Source organism: Chanos chanos, chromosome 6, assembly GCF_902362185.1.
Source record: "Chanos chanos chromosome 6, fChaCha1.1, whole genome shotgun sequence".
Lineage (NCBI taxonomy): Eukaryota > Metazoa > Chordata > Actinopteri > Gonorynchiformes > Chanidae > Chanos > Chanos chanos.
In genome coordinates this window covers 16,883,868-16,907,322 of record NC_044500.1, presented here as the reverse complement: position 1 = coordinate 16,907,322, position 23,455 = coordinate 16,883,868, and the positions used below count along the sequence as shown (strand labels likewise).

The window sequence follows — 23,455 nt, the reverse complement described above, 5'->3', positions numbered from 1 at the left end:
CTACAAACAACACAATTACATGGCTTTTTTTTTTTCTTTTCTTTCTTTTTTTTTTTTTTTTTAGCCTACCCGTTACCTTTAGAGTGGCCAATGCGCAATGGTTGGCGTTGCCGCAAAATCTTCTGGTTATGCAAATGGGCAGGTAAATTTAGAGTTGGTTTGTTTTGTCAGCTGAGGACAGTACTGGAAAGATCTACAGCTCAGTCTGTATAAGACCAATCAGAGAGGGAACCTGGAAGATGCACGGTAATCTGCTGCCTGCAACCACATTATCCTCTTAGCTCAACAAGAGAGATCTGTGCAAACTAGGGAGTTGTGTTTGGTCCCATGCTCTAAGCGTGAGCGCGAGCGTGTATGCTCCTTCCGGAACATGCCGCACACAAACAGCGGGCCCTCGGACGCTAGGCACGTGGCCTGTCGGAGAAGGAGAGACCGCGATGGAACACTACGGGCATTTTAGAATATCACACTAAAGCTTTTTTTTATTAGAACACACAAAGGCTTCTCTGGGGACGTGTGCCATGTAGATTTTTTTTTTCCTGATTTTGAGTCTGACTTGTGTGGAGTCTACTATGGTACTTGCCGCGTCCTGCAGCCAGACCTTTCACATGTACTGTGGAATATGGTATGGTTCTTCTGTTGTCACTCTGACAAAGTCGCACCTCTAGGTGGGTACAAAAAAGTCCGTAATATGTAGATCGTCTAGGTCATTAGACTAAAGTACATTAGACTTTTGGATTAAAGATTGTCTTCGGTGAATTGCTTCTCTCAATCAATTGTGAGTAATCCTTGAAACCACCCCTCAAAAAAAAAACCCTTTGACTTTTATGAAATCCCAATTTGAGAGGTATACTCTGGCCATTACCAGAGTCTATTTCCCTTTAAACTGGAAAAAAAAACAATAACTTAGCCTGGGTGACCTGTGTCGTATTGCCCTTTGGTATAAGTGAAGCGTTAAAGAACTCAAATGGATGTGGCTTGGGATACTAAATTGCTCTCATAAAAGACCTGCTATTATCCCACAGCCAGAGAGAGAGAGAGTCTCCTCAGTTTGACTTGTTATGGTAAAACAGGTAGAGATATGGAAACGCAGTGGAACTAATTTGCAGAAATGGATTTTGACAGCTTGATAGGCTACCGTCCTCATGCAGCAGAAACAAAACAGTGCTACTGCTGGTCCGTAAGCCGCGCGGCACTCCCGCGCCATGGCTGTCCATTAGTGGTTCATATTACAGGACTGTACAGGCATGAAATGAAATGGATTGTTGTCCCTCTTTTATACAATCAGGTGTGCATGAAGATCAGGGTCGCACAGACACAGAGGATGAAAGATAGTCTGGAGCTGATCCATACCGTGTGTAATGAGTTTTATAGATTAGCAGTCACTGTCCAATACCCCGGTCATGAATAATGCTCAAGCAGGTAGCTGTTTCCCCCAAAGCCTTGCTTTATTGCTGAACTAATCATTGTTTGTTCCCTGCTTTCAATAAGGATAATGTAACACTCACTACATTTATTAGGCATTTGTATTTAAACCCAAATTCATTTAATATGTTGTAGTGCAGTTGTATACCACAGGGAGCTGTGTAGTTTATTTTTGTTTTTTGTTTTTTCTTCCCTGCAAAATGAAAATGCATTTTGGAGAGTATGCAGCATTCAACATGGTTATAAAAGATAGTTTGTGTAGATAAGTGTTCACCTGCATGCTCCTCAATTATTAATCATCTCCGTATTATTTCTCAAGCTACATCCACTCACCAGCCTTAAAATAACATTGTGAATCATTTATTTGTGTGTTCCTGAGTCTCCCAGTACCTTTCTTGGTTTTTCGTACTCTCTCTCCTTCTCTTGCTCTCAATAGTTCTCTCCCTCATGCTCCCCATTGGCCCTCAAGATCCTGCATTCGTACTGTAACTATGGTGCTTCTGAGCTATGGGGCCGATAATGGTTATTGACCCACTAAAATAACAGGCCTAACCTTTTCCAATCAGACCTTCAATCATCTGTCAAAATATCAGCAGTCAATCTGTGGCTTGAGGCCTTTGTTTGTGTAGGAGAAGAGATTTTGGAGCGGGGAGGACTTGCGATGGTTCAGATAATGGGGAGGGAGAACAGAGCTGATCCTGACTGTGTTGTTAGGGACAGAATGTGACCAGAATGATTCAGAGGCACTGAGAGCGATAGCGAGTCCCATTTCACTGCAAGGCAATCCTGAGCAACCTTTACCGCGGATTATTATATTGGCTTTTGTCATGATCCTCAGCACACCCTAGAAACTGCTGTTTTATAGCTGCTATTAATAGAGTTTTGTTTTTCTTTTTTTTTTGTTGATGAGCTAAGCTTAAATTTAGCCTCGGCGTTTTCATTATCATTCTTGTTAGTAGTAGTAGTAGTAGTAGCAGTAGTAATATTATTATTATTTGTTGGGGCGGGGGCTTGAAATAATGATCTTGTGCTGCGGTGTTTTGACTCCATCTGACACCGTATGACTGTGGAGCATTGGAGCGGCCATGAGGAGAATCAGCCCAATCCCATTAGGCTAATCTGGAGATTGCGGCGACGAAAGGGCAGTGGACATAGCACCTATAAACCCTGTCATGCTCTATATAGTCCTCCCTTTCAGTCTTCTGAGGTTGGGTCATGCTTTCTCCAAGCCCTGAAGAACAGGCTGTTATGTAAGATATTTACTGCCAAGATCAGGTTTCCTGCATTGCTGCATATTGGAATTACGACCGTTTTTTTTGTTGTTGTTGTCGTTGTTTTTCCAGATAGATGTTTTGGTTGTGGTTGATCATTTATTTTTAGGCTATGCCATTGAACTGGTATATTACACCTTTATTGGTTTTCCATGACACACATCTCCTATGTGAACCAGGTTTATATAAATCTGTCTTGCCAATACAAACATCCTTTTTTTTTTTTTTAATGGAAGATGGAAGAGTCCTTAGAAGACCGGACCATAAAATCTCTGATTTCTCATGTATGCTTTCCTTTCTGTTTGCAGTAGAAGAATCAGATATCATTGACTTGGAGAAACGCTACTGGCTGTTGAAAGCTCAGTCGAGAACTGGACGCTTTGACCTGGAAACCTTTGTCCCCCTTGTCTCACCCCCTATTCATGCATCGCTAAGTGAAGGTAATGGAATTATTTATAAGAAGAGTTTTTAAGGAGACCCTGTTGGGCCTGTCTTCCATGGAGACATGCACTCATGTCCACATTAACCCCACTAATGCACACACACACACACATACATGCACACACACACACACACACACACTCACACACAGAGCTACAGCTGATACAGATCTGAAGGGTATGCATAACTGAGAAGGATATTCACGGTTCATTGATGTCAATTTAACTTTACTAAGAGTTATGCCTCTACTTTTGAAACATATTGGATCGTTTTCCTGATGTGAAATGTCTTCCAGAAATCCAATTACTCTTTCTGCGTTAATCGGAACAGTGACATTCTATTCCCATTTTCCAGGCCTTTTTCACGCCTTTGATGAAAATCGGGACAATCACATTGACTTTAAGGAGATATCATGCGGTCTCTCAGCATGTTGCCGGGGTCCTGTAGCAGAGAGACAAAAGTGTAAGCCACGTAATCTCTTTAAAACGTAAAGGGAAAGGGGGGGGGGGGGGGGGGGGGGGATAGAATCTGTGAAAAAAGTTCTGCCAATCATTCATGTTGGTCCTTTGTCATTTAAAGCGCGTGCTCTTTAAATGCCCTTATCACATAAAAGGTATTCGATGTAATGATTGCACAATGTCAGCTTCTTTTGTATCACCTCACGTGATAACCAATTGTGTGCGTCTTATCACACCATCAGTCTTTTTTGTCCAACGCGTATTACTTTAGATAAGATTATGATTTGTTTACATGGTACTGAGTGTTCAGAGTCAATCTGAGATATTCCATACATAATGAAGAAAGGAAGTTTCGGTCGACTGTGCGTTGGTTTGGGAAACAGTTAAATTAATTCATTAACTCATATTTTTTTCCACGTCTTATCTCGCACAGTTTGTTTCAAAGTCTTCGACGTGGATAGGGATGGAGTTCTGTCGAGAGATGAGATCCATGAAATGGTGGTGGCTTTACAGGAAGTGTGGAAGGACAACCGTACAGACACACTTCCCGTGAGTACCGACTGGCTAAATACCCAGTCCTGCAAGCCAGCCTTTAGAAGCACTAAAACACCAGAGACCATATTGTGAGCATGTGTCCCCAAGGCTTTGTTTGGAAAACAAAATCTCATTTACTGGCTGTGTTGATGGTAAAAACAAAGGACAGTTACATTTTTAACTCCAAACGTAAAGTCTGAGATCAGAGTTCATGGTTTCTGTTGGCAAAGCAGAACTTTGAATTTCGGTCTGGACATAACTGAATTAAATGTGATATTTCTTACATAGCTCATGCTGTCTATGACTGTTTGCATTCATCTTCGGGACTGGGTTACAAGTGCTGAAAATGCATAACACCCTATGATTCATGTCCTTCTGTTCCAGCTTCTCTGGTTATGGTTTTTTTGGCAACTTGTTTTAGCATTTGTCCTCTCTGTATTTTGTTCTTCTGCAGGAACTGGATGCTAATGTGTCAGACATCGTTGAAGACATCCTGAAGATGCATGACACTACTAAAGTAATTTGTTTTTTTTTTCTTTTGAGATATATTTGTTTCAGACAGTTGTATTTCTTTTTGGCTCCTATTCCGCTAACCACTCTCTGGGTTTTTTTTTTTGGCTTCTGACAGTTGGGGCACTTAACTTTAGAAGACTATCAGATCTGGAGTGTGTCAAGCGCACTTGCCAATGAATTCCTCAATCTGCTCTTTCAGGTAAAATATGTCTGCGACAAACTTGATGTAGACGCACAGATTACCCGCGTTTTATGACGACATTTCAAAAAACATTCTCGAAACATTTGATTCTTTGTTTGGAGATTGTTTTTTGTTTTCTCGAGCGCCAAGATTTTTTTTAAAACTGGATCCCCTGTAAATCCCTGGCATGATTTTTTTTTCTGTCATCTATGCTGTTGATGAATGAATATCCTCTAGCTTTTCTTTAATCAAGCAAGTCTTTCACACGCTGCAGGTGTGTCATATCGTCCTGGGCTTGCGACCAGCCTCACCTCAAGAGGAGGGACAAATCATCAGGTGAAAGAGCAGACCCTTTTTCATTTACCAATCAACATCTCGTAATCTCACATGCAAACCCTCCACATTGTTTGCGAGTGGGTTTATCTCGTTTATTCTGAGTCAGTGCTCTATTTGCATAATGAGTTCTGCTCGAAAGCTTATCCCCACACGGAAGGATAATGATGATTGGTAGCGTCCCACTCAGCTGGCACCCAAGGAATAGTAGAAAACACTTCAGACTGTGAGGCAAAGTTATGTTATGTCATAAGACTGGTGAAAATATAACGTAGTGGGTAATCCGGGCATCTTTTTTTTGTTGTTGTTGAACAGTCTTTCATGGTTATTTTAGGAACACCAGTCTCATTGTTCTCTAGGCTGTTTTTGGCATCGATTTAGTGCTCGTCTCTTCTTAGCATGAATGCTTTTTTTGTGGGTAGTTTGCGACGTGGCAGTTGCTTGACTGGTCTGTGTTGTACAGGGGGTGGCTGGAGAGGGAAAGCAGGCATGGTTTACAGCCGGGGCACAACTGGTTCCTCATCTCCATGCAGTGGTGGCAACAGTGGAAAGACTACGTCAAATATGTGAGTGACGGAGCAAACGACTCCATCCGTCCAAGAGTCTTCCTCTTTAGTTCCACGCGTTGTCCAGTCATTCTGGATTTTTCTGGAACGCAAATACACATGCGTGCAGTGTTCTGCAAAGAAGCAGCAGGTTTTGATTTTTCCCTCTCTCTGTCTCTGACAGGAAAACAAGTCCATCGTTATGGAGCAGCCGTCTGTGTTGGGCAGTGGGAGAAAGAGCCCTCAATCCTCCACCTCTGTGGAGCCTGCTCCAATCAGGGCCAACGGCCTGGCCAGTTCTCCCAGTTCCCTGGAGGACAAATCCCCAGACCACATCACCAGCCCGTCGGAGGCCCCGGAAAACACCAGCAACAGTGAGTTCATGCGGCCAGCCCTTTCACCTTGCCAATGAATTTCAGCCTGTGGTTCCGTGTAGTGCCAGCGCTGAGGGGCACAGACTTTCTGATGCCATCTGCGATGTCATTTCCTCAGGTGTGATCCCGCACAGGAGCTCCTCGGCAACGGACATCTGCTTTGCACGGCAGCACAACATCTCCGACAATAACAACCAATGCTTTTCTAGCGCCAACGGACACCTGCCCTCTCACATGGTAGCACAGAGGCCGGGCGCCATTGACAACCAGCCCCTGGTCACTACAGAGGCGATGAAGGTGAGCGTCTACTAATGTCGCCTACTGTCTGGAATTGTTTCCTCCTTGTGTTTAAGATAACTTAGTATTTAAGAAGCAATAGCTAGGAGAGTGAGTAATGACAGTGTGGTTTTTGTTTTTCATTCCAGTTTCAGCTGTGTAATGGGGAATTCAAAGCAATATTAAACTGTCATTTTTGATTTTTGTTTTCTTATATAGAGCGTTCACAAATGGAGCCCAAATAACAAATACCACTCAGACAAATGGAGTTTGTGTTTAGTGACAAAAAGGTTGTTATGAATTTGTTCATTAACAAACCTCGCAGCTACAAATATTGTTTATTTTAAAGTCTTTCATCCATCAAAAATTGAGACAGGACCTCTAGAGAAGTGTCGTTCTTAAAATGGTTCTAAACTGTCGCGGTGAATACATAAACCTTTTTAAGTGAACCAGTCTTTGCCAGCCAACTCAACCGACTCCTACTCTCCTGGCGTAACATTGATGAGACAGATGGTGTATCGCCACCGGCGTGGTCTTATCTTCAAACAGTCTGGTCATTAAGGCTGAAAAACTAGTACACAGGGAATGGCTGTATCTCACTCATCTGTATGAGACATCAATGGGCAGCGGTTGGGGGAGAGGGGGGGCAAAATGGAACTCATCAGTGTTCCTGTCCTCTTTTCACTGCAGGCACCAACGCTGACCATGGAGGGTGGGCGGCTGAAAAGATCCATTCACCTCATGGCAGGCCGAGACTTTGAGACGGTGCCCGAGCCGGTATGGAGAGCCCTCTACCATTGGTATGGAGCCAACCTCAGTCTGCCCAGACCGGTATGAACACCCTTCTTCTACCTCCAGTTCAAAGCACTCCTCACTGTCACATGCCACGACCATATTCTTTTTACTCATGCTCTAAAAAACCCGTAAAAGTGAGGTTTTTGAGGACAAGACGTGGTTCTGTCTCTAGTATCATTGCCTGCTAAAAACCTTCAGTATGTCTGTAAATACATAGGCTTGGTTTATGTATAAGAAGAATTGAAATGATGGAAAATATGTAATGGTCTGTTTGCATGTGTGTGGTGCATGATTGTGAAACTGAACTGTCATTGTTCTCACTGACAGTCAAACTCCTCCCTGTCTGTCCCTCAGGTGATCAGAGATACCAAGAGCAGTCAAGCAGAGCTGGAGCTCTTCCCACGCTACCTACTCTTCCTACGACAGCAACCCGCTACGCGAACGCCTCAGTCCAACATTTGGGTCAATATGGGTATGATCAGCCTGCGAATGTTCCCCCCGCATTTGCCCCGAGGTAACGTAAGCCCGCAGCAAGAAGGGGGGGGGGGGGCCTGTCCAAAGCCTTACCGCAGGCCAGTTTGCCTAATCTCGAAACGAGGCACGACCAATACGGCGAAACCTTAACCCAAAACACCCATCTCTGCCCACGCAACAGCAGCTGCCATTCAGTCTCTTTGAACCTCTGCCTCCCCCCCCCCCCCCCCCCCCCCCCCTTCCCCTCTTAATCGTACAAATGTGGTATCTTGTTCGGTTATGGGAGTCATCTTTACATAAAATGGCTTAACTACAAAGGGACATGAAACCTTTTGATAACCTGATTGTGCTGCACTGGGGCATTGAGCTGTAGAGCATTAGGTTCCATCTAATCTTATTTTGGCTATCAGATGCCTGGCTGCAGTTATGGCTCATGTCTGGTGCTTTCCAATGATTTGATCTTATTCACCTTCAGTGAAGGCACCGCTGCCCTGCTCAGATTTAAGGCTAGAGGACAAACCTATAAAAACTCACTCTGTGCTTTGCTGCGTGCTGCTGAGAAATGGGTGCTTTTCCAGTTGATTGCTTTTGACTGAAATCAGATTTGCGCAGATTGTAAGATCATTTTGGCTCTTCTTGCTAAATCAATAATCAATTTTTTTTCCTTAGATTTGTTTTGTTTTGTTTTGGGGTTTTTTTTGTTTTTTGGAGTTTAGCCTAGACTAATACTGTTTTTTCTAATTTATTGACCACAATCATGTTGGTTGATGAATAGTTGAATTGTCCTTTTAAGGAAAAATCAGCTATACCCTTTCTTGCTGCTGCCTTATCTAATCCTCTGTGTTGTGAGAATGACAGTGCCTGTGTTTTTCCAGTGTAACTGATTCTCCAAATTGCCTTACTAAAGTGTGGTTACCCTGTTATGCATGGACTGAGGAATGGATGGATGGATGGATGGATGAATGATCTGAAGAAAGACAGTGGCCCCTATATGTGTCCATGATAATGAGTTTATTGTTATTCTTAACATGTTTTATATTCTAAAATAGACAAGTTTAGACTAAGAAACATTAAAAGCTGTGAAAATCAACGCTTTCGTCTGAATTCAGGTTTCTTTCATGCTTATATATCCCCTGTCGTATCTACACTGCATCGCAATAATGTGATGGTAAAGGGAGAAGACAGCGTTAGCGGATATCACGAGTTTAGTTGTTTTTCTCTGAATAAATTTGAATTTGACTAGGCTACATGTCCACGCCGTTCTCCTCACAGGTAACGTGCCCTCTCCCAACGCCCCTCTCAAACGAGTCCTGGCCTACACAGGCTGTTTCAGCCGTGTGGCCACCATTAAGGACATCCACGAGTACCTGTCCCAGCGCCTGCGCATCAAAGAAGAGGACATGCGCATCTGGCTTTACAACAGTGAGGTGAGAGCCCTCGCTTCACAGCCTGGCCCTGCACATAACTGTCACCCTTATGTCTTAGCTGTATGTCCATATTGGCCTTTAGGACTTTCTGTGACTCGTAAACACGCTACTTTGACAGATATATGGAATCGTAAACTGTGTTAGGTAGGTAAATAGAAGTAGATGGTTTTTGGTTTATGTGGGTTCGAAACCGTGTTAGAATTCTGTATGATATTCAAAATGAATTGTCTTCGCCAGAATTACCTCACCCTTCTCGACGACGAGGACCACACTTTGGAAAGTTTGAAGATTCAAGACGAGCAGCACTTAGTTATTGAGGGCAAGTCTTTATCAGTTACTCATTCAGTGTCTCATTTGAAGTTTTCTTTTTTTCACATTCGCTGAGCGCAGTGGGTGAAATTGCAAAGCGTGCACAATTTGAGTGATGAAAAAGACTGGAGTAATGAGAAATGTTCATGTTTTTTTTTTTTTTCCCCTTCTTTTTTTTTTTTCTTTTCTCATACAGTTCGAAACAAAGATATGAGCTGGCCAGAGGAGATGTCATTCATTGCCAACAGCAGTAAAATAGACAGACATAAAGGTAATGTTCAGAGCCCCTGAAAAGGCATGGAAAATCCTATGCAAATTTTCACATTTCCCTGTATACAACAGTCCCTGTGTTTCTCAGAACATGAGCCATCCTCTCTCCTGCTTTAAATATAACTTTTCATTAATAATGTAATTTTCACGACAGTCGTACGTACGTAACGGTTCCCTATTACAGCGCACTCTTACAGTTAAGGTTTTAGAAAGTGCAGCACCAGAAAAAAGAAATTATTCAGAGCTATCAAAGAATCAAGAAATCGCATCAGTTATGACTCAGCGAATTGCGTTGGTGGTGGTGCTGTTATTTACAGCTTAAACAACGTGGTTAAAGTAGCAGGGAATGGAGATAGACCACACAAGTGGTTGGGCTCCCTGTTTTACATGCCACTGATATTATAAAGACATCGAATTTATCCCCACCACATGGACTGCAGAGATATTTACCTGCATTTCAATTGTCGTCCTCCATCTGTCACATTAGGCCTTCCGTTATTAGTGTGTTTTCAACAACCGCCACAGCCACGAAAAAAAAACTATACGGTTATACGGTTAATTAAAGTGTTTTGAAAAACAGCAATATGGCCACCTGGGAAGAGAATTCCCAATTCACTGTTGTGCTTTTCAGTAACTGTTTAAAGTGAAAAAAGCTGAAGTGAAAAGGAAATGAGCGGCTTCAGTAAATGGTGCAGTGCAGTATTTGTGAAATAAGCTGTCTGAGAGGGGAAAAAAAGGCTGGATTGACCTCAGTGTAGGAGAACTGAATTATATACAATTAAAAACAAGTTGTGAAAAACTGATGAACTTAGTTACAATGGTCAAAAGATACTAAGCAGCGACGAAAATGTTGAATGTGTCTCCTACAGTTCCCACGGAGAAAGGAGCTACAGGTTTGAGTAACTTGGGGAACACATGTTTTATGAACTCTAGTATCCAGTGTGTGAGTAACACGAAACCACTCACTGACTACTTCATCTCAGGGAGACACCTCTATGAGTTAAACAGGTGAGAACACAGACTTAACATCTACCTTTCATTTCAGACACATTCTCTCTGCGTGCACTCAAACATACGCTGAGTCGTTTAAAGGGTTGTTCTAGATATTGGGTAAATTCTATGCTGGGCTGTAGGGTTTTTTGTTCGTTTTTTTTTTTCTGTGAGAAATTATTGATTATGTCAGTTCATAAGAAACTAAATTAGTGAAGAGCATGTACACCAGATTATTAAAGTTTCTTTGTGGGTGTATTCTTTGTAGAACTAATCCTATTGGAATGCGTGGCCACATGGCCAAATGCTATGGAGATCTGGTCCAGGAACTGTGGAGTGGAACACAGAAGAATGTTGCTCCTCTGAAGCTCAGGGTGGGTTTCTTTAATGCTTGTCACTCATTGTTGATCTCACCATTTGAATTATCAGTGTTTGAATTCCAGTCTTCTTTTGTATGCTTGCTTTAGTGGACAATAGCAAAGTACGCTCCGAGATTCAACGGCTTCCAGCAACAAGATTCCCAGGAGCTCCTGGCGTTCTTATTGGACGGTCTCCATGAGGATCTAAACCGTGTCCATGAGAAGCCATACGTGGAGCTGAAGGACAGCGACGGACGGCCTGACCTGGAGGTGGCCACAGAGGTCAGAGTCAAACTCATAAAAGACCAAATCATAAAATCATACTTGAGGACTGACCATTAACCGCAAGAGACCGCTCATGCATTATGACATCATTCTGTTCTCAACGCGGTTGACCGCAGGTCAAAAAAGAAAAAAACAAAAAACAGACTCCGGAAAAAAGAAAGACACGTTCGTGAAAGGACAGTTTATCATGTTGAAAGTGCACCTAGGCGTGCCTAGGGGTTTCAGTCGGCTGCTTTCCTGCTTTTCCAGAGGTAGAGAATGCCTTTGCTGTGTGATGGAAAAGCTCTGGGAAAAATCACTTCATCAGCTAAGTACTCCTCAAGGAGTAAATGAGCCTTAATGTGCACATATTGATGCCCTGCTAATGAAAAGACTGCATGAGTGCTACAGTCGGTGTGTGAAACTGCTTTCCCCCCACAGACATTAAAATGGGATTAAAAGGATCAGCAGGGCATGTGTGACTTATATGTATGTTTGTGTGTGTGTGTGTGTCTGTGCATGTGTGTCTGTGCGTGTGTGTCTGTGTGTGTGTGTGTGTGTGCGTGTGTTTGTCCCGCCCCCCAGGCCTGGGAGAACCACTTACGAAGGAACCGCTCCATCGTGGTGGACCTGTTCCACGGTCAGCTGAAGTCTCAGGTCAAGTGTAAGACCTGCGGCCACATCAGCGCTCGCTTTGACCCCTTTAACTTTCTCTCTCTGCCCTTACCAATGGACAGCTCCATGCACTTAGAGATCACAGGTGAGAACAGGCCATGACTTGTACAGCTGAAATATCGTCTGTGTATCACACTGAGAGGAACATGTCGACAAAATGTCTGAGCTATGCTTACGTTCTTTATAGTTCTTGTTTGTTTGTTTGTTTTTCATATGGAGAATCAACTTGGTATTTCTACTGAATTTCTTCCTTAGTATGGCATTTTATATGTTGCCAATTTTATGGTCTCCTCACTCTGTGTTGTAGTCATTAAGCTGGATGGTTCCACCCCGGTACGGTACGGTCTACGCCTCAACATGGATGAGAAGTACACGGGGCTGAAGAAGCAGCTGAGTGAGCTGTGTGGTCTGAAGCCGGAGCAGATCCTGCTGGCTGAGGTTCACACCTCAAACATCAAGGTCAGCACGGAGCTCTCTGCCCGAGAAAACAAGCCTGATCAGAGGGTGGGAGTTAGTAGAATGTGTTTTTAAAGGGCACTCTTGTTTTTTGTTTGTTTGGTTTTCCTTCCAGAACTTTCCTCAGGACAACCAGAAGGTACGCCTGTCGGTGAATGGCTTCCTCTGTGCGTTTGAGGTCCCTGTTCCTGGTTCTCCCACCTCAGTAACCTCTCCAACACAAACAGGTGAGGAAGAGGAGTACTGTTTTCAGCCTTTTACTGTTTCTTCATCCGAAAACACTCACATTTTGCTCATACACCAGTTCAATAAAGAAAGAGGAAAGGAAAAAGATTTCTGTTGTAAACTTATGAATGTTGGCGTTACAGGCGCTAAGCCCATGGCTAACGGAACGGCCATCAACGGTCACGCTGGGAAACCTGGGCTGATTCCCAACGGAATGCCGAGCACGGTGGTGCCCTGTGCTCCCGAGAAGAGCCTGGAAAATGGCATTCCCAACGGGCACGCGGTGCCAGTCCAGGACAATCCATTCATTGGGTACATCATCGCCATGCACAGGAAGATGGTGAGGACTGCAGCAGCGAAGTAGGGTCATTAAGACTTAATTGTTGTTTTGTGAAAACTTAAGTGTAACATGTTTCGTGGCGCGCGTGTCTCCTCAGATGCGGACAGAGCTGTACTTCCTCTCCTCTCAGAAGAACAGGCCCAGTTTGTTTGGCATGCCGCTGATCGTGCCGTGTACTGTGAACACCAGTAAGAAGGACCTTTATGATGCAGTGTGGATCCAGGTGTCCCGCCTGGCCAGCCCCCTGCCCCCACAGGAGGCTAGCAACCACGCCCAGGACTGGTCAGTTTCCCTGCCGTATTACAAAGTTCATTTGAGTTTTTATCAAACTCGTGTGATTACCCCACTATGATATGCCAAAAAATATTAATTAATAGGTTCATATTTTGTGGTGCTGACTGATAATTGCTTTTTCTTCAAGTTTTGTATGATTTTGATGAGATGAAGAAGTCAGTTATTCAGTTCTCAATTTTAGATTTCATCATTTCTTTGAGAAAAATGTGAAACAAATGGCAATGCAAAGAAGTTTTTATTGCTTTTTATCCATTTAAAAAAGCACCGCTGCTACTGAACAAACAATAGTGATTTAAATTGCGCTATTAAACCGTGATTGCCTAAACAAATCAAACATGTCAAATAGTGCAGCCAATTAAAATCAGTTAAACATGCCAGATCTTCACCTTTTTGATTGATATGTTTAATGCTTTTCTTCCTAGCTTGCTAAATTTCGATATAACCAAGTTAACCAACTTAAAACATTTCACCCCATCACAAGTCAATAATGTCATGTCGAATACAGTAGCTACCCAGGCTCTGTCTTTCTCATCACTCCTGCTTGCTTTCACTCTGGGTGTTTGAATGTCAGTTTTGCTTTTCTCCTCTGCACTTCTGGGTTGTAGACATTGATAGCTGTTGTTTCTCAAGTTAAGTGTGTGGAGTACTTGCATAGTGAATCACACAAACACACACACGCAGCTAATAAGCACAGTCTTCCTTATACTTGAACTGAATTAGGTAGACTCTTTATTGATGAATCAAAAAATCACTGAAATTTCAGTTTGTCATTCAGCAGTAATTATTTATCAAAGAGAACAGAATTTATGATTTATGACTGAGGAATACTGTCTGTTGATGTGTCATTCATATTCATTTGGGAAAGAGCATATGAGAGACATTTTCCCTGTTTGAGAGTTAAAACTCGTCACTCCTCTATGGTCTCTGTTCCAGTGATGACAGCATGGGGTACCAGTACCCTTTCACACTGCGCGTGGTACAGAAAGATGGCAACTCCTGTGCCTGGTGCCCCTGGTACAGGTAAGGCTATTGATTTATGTGGGGGAGCTGTGTGTATGTGTGTATGGGACAGTCACCACAGGCTGCCTTGACTGATTGCATTTGGCTGGCTCTTCAGAGGTGTGTTTATGTGCGTGTGTGTGTGTGTGCGTGTGCGTGTGCGTGCGTGCGTGTGTGTGTGTGTTTCTACAGGTGCCTGTGTGCATCACAAAAACTAGTTTGGGCTACTGGGACTCAGCTGAGTGCCATAGCCGGGCTTGGCAGGAGAGAAAAAGTGTGTGTTTGTGTGTGCACGCGTCCTTGTGTGTGTGTGTGTGTGTTTGTGTGTGTGTGTTTACACATGTGGGTGTCACTTAGGCTGATGTGTGCTGTTGTGACAGGTGAGGGCTGTCCAATCCTTTTCTCTGTTTGGCAGTGAAGTGTGTGTTTTTGTATGTTGTGCGTTTGTGTGTGTGAGTATGTATGTTTACATGTGCATATGTCACATGGGTCGTTGTGTGCTGTTGTGATTGATGAGGGCTGTCCATGCCTTTGCCAGGTTCTGAAGTGTGTGTGTGTGTGTGTGTGTGTGTGTGTGTGTGTGCGTATGTGTATGAGAGTGTGTGCCTGCATTGAGCCACTGTGACTGATTAGGGCTGTCCATGCTGTTGCCAGGTTCTGCCGAGAGTGTGTGAGCATATGTGTGTGTGAGCATGTATGTGTGCGTGTGGGTACGCGCAAGCGCGTGAGTGTGTGTGCGTTAGTATCCGAGCGTGTGTGTCTGCAGTGGGCTGCTGTGACTGATTGGGGTTGTCCATGCTGTTGTCAGGTTCTGCAGAGGCTGTACCGTGGACTGCACAGAGGACCGTGCATCTTTAGGGAATGCTTACATTGCTGTGGACTGGGACCCCACGGCCCTGCACCTGCGCTATCAAACCTCCCAGGAAAGGGTGAGGATAACTCTCTTACTGTAACTCGCGCTATGTGTATGTCAGGGATCACCACGAAAACACACACTCAGCCAGGTTATGTTTAATTCAGACACATTGACAAAATGAAAATCAGATGTGTGTATTTGCAATTTGCTGCTGACACATTGTCACGCATTGCCTCCAAACAGTAACATTTATGTTCAAACTAAAAAAAAAAGCTTTAATTTACCTTTAATTTACCTATTATATACTTTAACTGTATATACATGTGTATTATGTAATTAAAAGCATTTCAATGCTCTGCAGTTATAGACAACTCATGTTTAGATATAAACAATAAGTCTCTCTACATTTTGAGGGGTGAGAATATCGAACCTTCTGTGAATGTAATAATGTGCTAGGTGAAGTGTAAACATTTTCAGTTTCTCATTAGTCATGGGATGAACCTGCACGGAAAGCCTCTAATACCAAAGCAAACAGTGATAATATCTGTCCAAAGTTCCCGGGGCTCCGACCAAGTAGCGTTTCTGTCTAGATATGATGTTTCTGCCCCAAAGTGAGGTAATTCAGGTTCTAAAATAGACTCAATGACACTGCCCTCCTGTCAGAGTCCTCAGAGAGTTCGAAGAATTAAAGATTAGAGCAGAGTTTGTCATACAGATTAATGACAGAGTAAAGTTTATCATAAATCTGTACGACAAGCTCTACTCCAGCTAAGAGACCTCTTCCTAATGATACATACTAATTTACACATTAGCTGACTCAATAATTTAGTTGTATTTAATAACAGTTACTACTAATTATTAATTATTATTACGGTTCACTGCGGTCAGTTTACATCACCTTGAAGCGGTATATAATATGTAAGTATTAAATTATTGTTACTATGCTTTTTTGAATTGTTAAACTAGCATTTGGTGTGGACTGCAAATTCATTTTCAGACTACAAGCTGGTGTCTGTATTTTTACCAAAATGCTAGAACAGTTGTTAAAAAAAACTTTGTATAGCCTGAGGTAAACCATGCCACATTGTATTTGTGGGAAAAAAAAGGTTTTCTGTTGGTGTGAGGTCTAATGTGCAACGCTTACAGTAATTTTTCTGTTGTTGTTTTCCAAAGGAACGCTATGGCCAGAAGTCACAGCAGAATACATTTTTAGAACAGTTCTCTTTGGAAATGTGTTTAGCGAAGGTGTCATCCTTGGTAGGATTTGGAGAGAAGATGGAAATGAGCTTATGGCAGATGCATGCCAGAGACAGGACTTAGGCCAGGACTGTTTGCAGACACACTATACTGCCCAGGTAGACTTAGACAGGTCAAACCCACAGTTAACAGCACTTCAATGATCACCACCTGATAAAGATGTGCAAAAAATGGCTTACATTTTACACTCATGGAGAACACCAAATAAGACTTTATTGTCAGAAAGTTTAAAGAGGGTTTAATCTGGTGCTAATTCTACTAATTTCAGCTCCTTTGAGTTTGAGACTGTGCATAAGCCTTCAGTGAGTTTTAGTGTGACTGTGAGATTTATGTGAAATCTCTTATTCATCCATAAGCTTTATGTAAAAACAAAGAACAGACACATCAAAAGAGCTAGATTGTTGTTGACCTTCACACATCAAGCCTGAAATACACAGAAAAAAAAAACATTCAAAGTTTAGTGTTCCACTGTTTGGTAAATGGGAAACCACTAGAACAAATGTGAGCTTGTAAGGAAGAGAACCCATATGCATCTTATCCCTGCTTAGACAGAGGACGATGGTGAGGGAAGTGTTATCTATGGCCTTAGTCAGAAAAGAGCAATGTAGTTTCATCTGGCAGTCATCAAGTCTCCAAATCAAGAATTAGATGCCATATCCATGCCAAATGGTTATTGAGAAAGGTTGCAAGATGAAAGTCATTACTAGGGGTCACAAACAGTCAAAAAACCTGAAGTTCTGTAAATCCACTAGCATCAGAAGAAAGATACTAAATGCCGGTGAATCATGGTTATTATGGCCTCAAAATTTCATAGGATTTGGGCTGTTGTGCCACTTTGTTGGCCAAAACTGTACACATTTTTTGAACTTAGGCTGCATTTTTTCTAAAGCATTCTTAGTGATAGCAGATGACATGTCAAAACAAACACTTCCCATAGAAAAGAAATAAAAAGAAAATCAGACCATCATTGTTGAACCTTGTTCTCTTTTTACACGGAACGATTCTGAAATATCAGGACCTTTTATCCGAAAACCCCAGTTGGTTCTGCCAGGAGCCTGGAACTTGGCTGCAGTGTTAGCGCATTACATTGAGACAATGACCACAAGCACACCTCAGAATCAATAAAAAACGGCTGACTGAATCAACAAGACCAATGTTTTGCAATGGCCCTTCCAGTCTCTGAACTTGTATCTGATTTAAAATCTGTGTTCCGATTTGAACAGGTTGGGTGAAGATGTCAGGACATGAATATAGAGAAATGGTTTAAGACATGCTCTTCTGAATTTCCCAACCATTCCATCCTTATTAAGTAAGACAGGAAACAGTCAGCACCGTATGTCCCTGTCGGGACTCAGAAGATAGAGGTTGCCTTTTGCAGTCATCTGTGTTCTAGGCATTGCAGTTATTTTTCTACAGACAGATGATAAACAAAGCCCCTCACCTTCACTCCCATTCAATCACCTTTTATTTCCCATTGCTGTGAAACGCGCCTGACAGTAATGGAGCCTGCTCTGATCTGACAGTCATTTCCAGCTGTAGCACTGCTGCTCTGTGAATGACTGATGACTGCATTTCTGTTTATGGGTGTTTTCGGTGTAGATCGTGGAGGAGCACGCCAGCGTGGAGCAGAGTCGGCGAGCCCAGGCTGAGCCCATCAGTTTGGACAGCTGTCTGAAAGCCTTCACCAGTGAGGAGGAACTGGGAGAAGATGAACTTTACTACTGCTCCAAATGCAAGACTCACAGACTGGCCACCAAGAAACTGGACCTCTGGAGACTCCCACCGATATTGGTAAGAAACAACAAGGAAGAAAATTTTCTGCCTTTTCATTCTCTTATTTAATTCTCAAATGTTAGTATTTTCAGGCTTTGGTCAAGCCATCTGAATGCAAAATCAGTATCTAAAATCAAATCTTCTTTGATGTTTTTTGGTTGGCTGTGTCCTTCCCAGTTTTCACATGTTATAAGTTTGGTTATCATTTTTGTGTACTGTAGGACTTAAGGAGAAGGTCTTTGAACCGCTGATGATCAGCAGTATGATAGATTTGAACTTCTCCCCACAGATAGTTCACCTGAAGCGTTTCCAGTTTGTGAACGGCCGCTGGATCAAGTCCCAGAAGATTGTGAAGTTCCCCCGGGAGGGCTTTGATCCCAGCGCGTTCCTCGCTCCGCGTGAAGCCGTGCAGCAGAGCGAGCAGGAGAGCCAGAAAGAGAGCGTGGCGGAGGAGCTCCAGCGAAACGACCGAGGCGATTCCTCCCTGTCGTCCGTCTCCACCACCACCGTAAACAGCCTTCCCTACAACAGCAAAGGTCCGTTCTCCCTCCTCGTGTCACTCTCATCCGTCTCTAAGCACCTCCGACGAGGGCTTCACGGGCGATGAGACGCTCACGCTGTTTTTGTTTCACCGGTTGCAGGCACTCCTGGCCCTGTCCGCAGAACGAGCAGCCCGCTGAGCAGAAGCAGCAGCCCCAGCAGCAGTCCAAAAAGCGCGGGGCGGAAACAGGGTCGTCTGCGCCTGCCCCAGCTGGGCAGCAGGCACCGTCTGTCCAACAGTAAGGAGAATCTGGACAGCAGCAGCAGCAGCAACAGCAGCAACAGCGGTAAAGAGAGCAGCTCTGAGCTGGAGCCCAGCACGGTGACCGAGGTGGAGGTGATCGGGCCAACCCCTCCGGCAGACTCCAACAGTCAGGACTCGTGGTCGGTGGAGGCCTCCAGCACAGACTGTGATGTCATAATGGTTAACGGACTGGGACAGGAGAGCAGTCAAAGTAATGGTCACTCCGAGGCCAGCACAGACCTGGACACAGCTCCTCACCAAAGAGACAACATCTGCCTGGAGCCCATTTACAATTTATATGCAATCTCGGTAGGTGCCCTCTGCCTTTGATGTTTATTTTGGTTTGCTTGTTTTTTTGCTTGCTTGTTTGTTTTGTATTAAAAATAGCCAAAAGCTGAATATTTGCAGTCCATACAGCAGTTTGGATTAAAATGCAAATGCACCAGATTAAAAATACACTTATTTATCAGATCTCACCTTCTAAAATCTCTGAGAACAGCTTCTCCTCGGAGGAAAAGAAAGATCCCATGGTGTTTATCCTTCAGTATTATTAAACAATGATTTCAAATAAAAAGACACAATTGTTGTTTCCGCAGTGTCATTCAGGAATAATGGGAGGGGGCCACTACGTGACCTATGCCAAGAATCCTAATGGAAAATGGTACTGTTACAACGACAGCAGCTGCAAGGTAAGAGCTCACCGACATTTAGATTCCTCTCATCTTCGTTTGCCTCTCAAGCCCTCAGGCTGGCTATTAATATATTTACTCTTCTTGGATGTTGTGTGTACTGTGAAAATGATATGTCTGCTTAAAAAATTCTCAAGAGCTTCCTCATTCGTTTCGTGTCTTCAGGAGGTGCATTCTGCGGAGATTGACACAGACTCGGCCTACATCCTCTTTTATGAACAGCAGGGGGTGGACTACTCCCAGTTTCTGCCAAAAACCGACGGCAAAAAAATGGCAGACACCACTAGCATGGACGAAGATTTTGAATCAGACTACAAGAAGTATTGTGTGCTTCAGTGATGCCATGCTCTTCCATTTCAAAGCACTTTGTGTGTGTGTGTGTGTGTGTGTGTGTTTTTGTGTGTGTGAATGTCTGTGTGTGTGAGAGCGAGTGAGTGAGCCTGTGCAATGAGAACTGAAACAGCCGTGTAGTCTGGGCTGACTGAAATGATTGGGTTTCAAGACTGCCAGTCATGGAAGCACAAAGACTTTCCCGGGCATCAGACCGACCCTCTCCACTTGCTGCTCTAGCTGTTCCAGAATAGAGGTACCTTACCGCTGTTTTTAGACATGTAGCCCGAGTGAATGAATGAGGGAACGAGTAATTGAGAGAAATAAGAGATTATGTCATCATTGCCAAGTGAACAAATCAATTCCTGGACTTGCGTCGAGACTTCCCCACCAAATCACCATCTCTTACATTAAACTAGATTTGGCTTCCCTACTGAAAATGCCATGGTAAAATTGCATACATAAATGTACAGTGTATATGTTCCTACATGTGTTTAGCTACATGCTAACGTGCCAGAAGCATGTCCAAAAACAGTTCTTTACAGACACTAAGCTCTCTGTCAGTCTTCATGTCCAACTTTGATGTCCATGATATTCGATGATGACCTGTTAGTCACTGATTATTTAATATGTAGAGATAATATATAGGACATAGTCTTGATGACAGGCCAAAACGTTTTAAATGAATTGTCTCTTTCTTTCTCTCTTTTTGTCTTTCCAAAAATTACTGACGTCCGATAAACTGATACACTACCTCACAATTTTTTTGCAGTTTATTGGCTAAGAGCAACTGTAAAATGATTGTGACAGTATTAAAATGTTAAAGGTTTCTAAAAATTGCACTCATGCATCATAATGTAGTCTTGTTGTGAGCCTATAATGTAATTGACTGAAATCAGCCTTGACCTGACTAAACAGTAGAGGGCATTTTTCACCGTGTCACTGCCAAGTTCCCCATTTCATATTTTACAGCCAAATCATATATAGATGCTGTTGGTAGAAATTGGTCGTCATTGGTTTTCATTTTTTGAGTTCACATTTAGGCACTTTTCCATGGGAAATCTTAGAAAAGCAGGAATACTTACATCTTTAATTTTGTAGTTTGATTTTTATATATATTTATATATAAATTTAGTTTTTTGAGGGCTTTATTTGTACCAATGAGATTTATTTTTTAGTGCAGTGTTTCTACTCTGCTTCAGCAGGGGCTTAACTGTATAGCTCCCATTAAACTGTATTTTTGGGACTTACTCTTGGATTCAAACCGCCAAATTTCTAGAGAATTACACTTCCCGTATAATCTTTCCACATCTAAACATTCTGATTTTCACACCAGACTTTTCTAACTGGTACAAGAACCACAAAACTCCCTGGAGACAATATCATTACCTGTGATTTTTGGCTGTTTGAGTCCAGGTCTCAGTCTGACCAATCAAAACTGTTCAGTGAGCCTCAATGCTATCATGTTTAACACAGTTCTCTTTTTTGCCATTCCACAGCTTCTAGAATGTTCCATTCAAAGGAATTAAATTGATGAATGATGACTTAAATTGGTAGCCAAATACATGCATATCTGCTATATTAATCCATGTTTTCTTGTGGAGTAGGACCCCACTGTGAAGTTTTCTTATATAGGCTGTCTGGCCTCAGAGATGGTCTGTTTTTCTGATTAGGAAACACTGAGCCCACATGGTGGTGATTTATGAATAGTGTTACCAGAGAGAATGGCTTATCAGAATGGCAGACTTACCAAGGTCTCTGTCCTGGAAGCTATCCACCTCCTCCTGTCCAATGCTAAACGGCTAGTCAGGCTTTTGTTTTTTTAGTAGCATTTCTTTAATGGCTCTTTCTTAGAAAAAGAAAAAAGCTATTTACCACTGTGAAGAGATCCATTCAACAATGAATGGTTCCTTTGTTTGTTTGTTTGTTTGTTTGTTTTTTTCTTTGCTTATGAATGTTTGAATGAGTTTTCTTCCCATTTGAAGAGGGCATTGGGTTTTGAGGAATCGTGAGAGGGAAGTCTGAGAAAAACCCATACCAATTTAATTGTCTTGCTGCTGTTCTCTTAAGAGTTCCATTTTCTAGCTGTACTAGATGAATGTTTTGCCATCCAACGAAAGTTTCTTCCCTGTAAAAAAAAAAAAAAAAAAAGTAACATAAGGTGTGTGAACTGAACACAGCCGTAGTACTGTAAGTTATTTTTAGTCATAAGCCATGACTCCTCATGCAAATGTTTTATTCAAACTGTAAACAACCTGAAGCTGTTTGATGGAAGAGAAATAGCTTTGCAACACCATGAAGGTAAACACAACCTAAAAGAAGGTTTGCTGAGACCTAAATGTGTCTCGCTTTGAAACATTGCTAAGCTAAGCAATGCTGTGCATTTCTCTCAAGTTTAAAAATGTGGTCAGATCTGGAATAACCGCAGGTGTCTTGTTGCTAATTTTAGACTATAAGATACCACAAACTTACAATAAACACACAGAAGCCGTTTATACACTCACACTCATCTTTTTAAATACAGGGATAACTTATTAATAATATCTGGCACAAAATAAAGATACATTGGCAGGTAGTGCGATCAACTACTGATATGTGTTTTGTCTTCATTGTTAGTCATATATTTTTTTTAATTAATTTTTGATGGTTGGCAGAGATGTATTAATTTAATGAACTTTTTTTTTTGTAAAGTGTTGTTTTAAAAAAATACAAATGCATTGCACTGACATAAAATGTACATAAAACCTTTTTTTGTAAATAAGCCAATAATTTAAAGAAAACTGATGTATTTGAAAATGAATTGTAAAAATGTACTTGTAGTTGTATATGGAGTGATGCTGTTGATCTGTAACAATTATTCAAGCAAATTAAATACAAACTGATGCAATTGAAGAAAAGGAAATCGTTCTTGTGTGCTATTCCTTCTCAAAGCTCTCAATGATTTTTCTTCCTTTTCAAAGCACAAATTTTGTGTGTGTGTGTGTGTGTGTCAGTATGTGTGTGCATGCATATGTGTGTACGCACATGTAAGTGCACAAGCTCACTTTGCAGGTATAAAAATGTACCATGTGCAGTTTGCATCCTACCTGCTTTTGCAAGCAGAGCGTGTCTGTAAGGGCTTTTTAATGCAAGAGAAAACCGCCGGCTTTCAATACAGTGGGCTCCATTCTGCCTTACTCTGACCCTTCGCATGCAGTAACACTTCCTCTGAAATCAAACCACAATTGATATTTCCACCTTGCCTTCTAAAAAAGGAAGCCCTCGTAATGCATTGTCTTCTGCGTCTTAAAACGTTTGGTTACACTGGATTGACTTGCTTTGTCTTGAACAAGTGTTTTGCTGGTGTAAATCAATACTGGGCCATAAAGGTGCACATCTTGCACAGCTCATGAATGCACTCTATTTCAGTACCTTTGAAGTCAGTGCAGGAAGTGAATTAACTCTGTAGCCTAGAGAATTAGACTGCACATGTGTCACCTCCTCTTGTTGTGGCTTTTTTTGTATCTGAATTGTGCACGAGTTCTCAGCGGTCGCCGTT

The 23,455-nt window shown here is 42.4% G+C and overlaps 1 protein-coding gene across 2 annotated transcripts in view; it reads left to right on the top strand.

Annotated features, from left to right (window-relative positions):
• usp32 (ubiquitin specific peptidase 32) overlaps window positions 1-21,061 on the top strand; it is a 35,474-nt gene extending 14,413 nt beyond the window's left edge. Inside the window, exons 6-34 of one of the 2 annotated variants that reach the window (XM_030776235.1) lie at window positions 3,005-3,136; window positions 3,492-3,599; window positions 4,029-4,144; window positions 4,584-4,646; window positions 4,758-4,841; window positions 5,098-5,159; window positions 5,620-5,722; window positions 5,886-6,075; window positions 6,194-6,372; window positions 7,042-7,182; window positions 7,501-7,618; window positions 8,893-9,047; window positions 9,285-9,366; window positions 9,553-9,627; window positions 10,496-10,634; window positions 10,885-10,990; window positions 11,084-11,257; window positions 11,825-11,999; window positions 12,222-12,373; window positions 12,486-12,597; window positions 12,739-12,935; window positions 13,033-13,217; window positions 14,163-14,249; window positions 15,037-15,157; window positions 17,941-18,132; window positions 18,404-18,650; window positions 18,756-19,207; window positions 19,495-19,587; window positions 19,753-21,061. In XM_030776235.1, coding sequence (XP_030632095.1) covers window positions 3,005-3,136; window positions 3,492-3,599; window positions 4,029-4,144; window positions 4,584-4,646; window positions 4,758-4,841; window positions 5,098-5,159; window positions 5,620-5,722; window positions 5,886-6,075; window positions 6,194-6,372; window positions 7,042-7,182; window positions 7,501-7,618; window positions 8,893-9,047; window positions 9,285-9,366; window positions 9,553-9,627; window positions 10,496-10,634; window positions 10,885-10,990; window positions 11,084-11,257; window positions 11,825-11,999; window positions 12,222-12,373; window positions 12,486-12,597; window positions 12,739-12,935; window positions 13,033-13,217; window positions 14,163-14,249; window positions 15,037-15,157; window positions 17,941-18,132; window positions 18,404-18,650; window positions 18,756-19,207; window positions 19,495-19,587; window positions 19,753-19,926 — 4,214 coding nt within the window. In that variant the 3' untranslated portion in view covers window positions 19,927-21,061. Of the gene's footprint in view, window positions 1-3,004; window positions 3,137-3,491; window positions 3,600-4,028; window positions 4,145-4,583; window positions 4,647-4,757; window positions 4,842-5,097; window positions 5,160-5,619; window positions 5,723-5,885; window positions 6,076-6,193; window positions 6,373-7,041; window positions 7,183-7,500; window positions 7,661-8,892; window positions 9,048-9,284; window positions 9,367-9,552; window positions 9,628-10,495; window positions 10,635-10,884; window positions 10,991-11,083; window positions 11,258-11,824; window positions 12,000-12,221; window positions 12,374-12,485; window positions 12,598-12,738; window positions 12,936-13,032; window positions 13,218-14,162; window positions 14,250-15,036; window positions 15,158-17,940; window positions 18,133-18,403; window positions 18,651-18,755; window positions 19,208-19,494; window positions 19,588-19,752 lie in introns of both variants that reach the window. The other variant, XM_030776234.1, reaches the window with a different exon arrangement.
• Window positions 21,062-23,455: the final 2,394 nt, after the last annotated feature.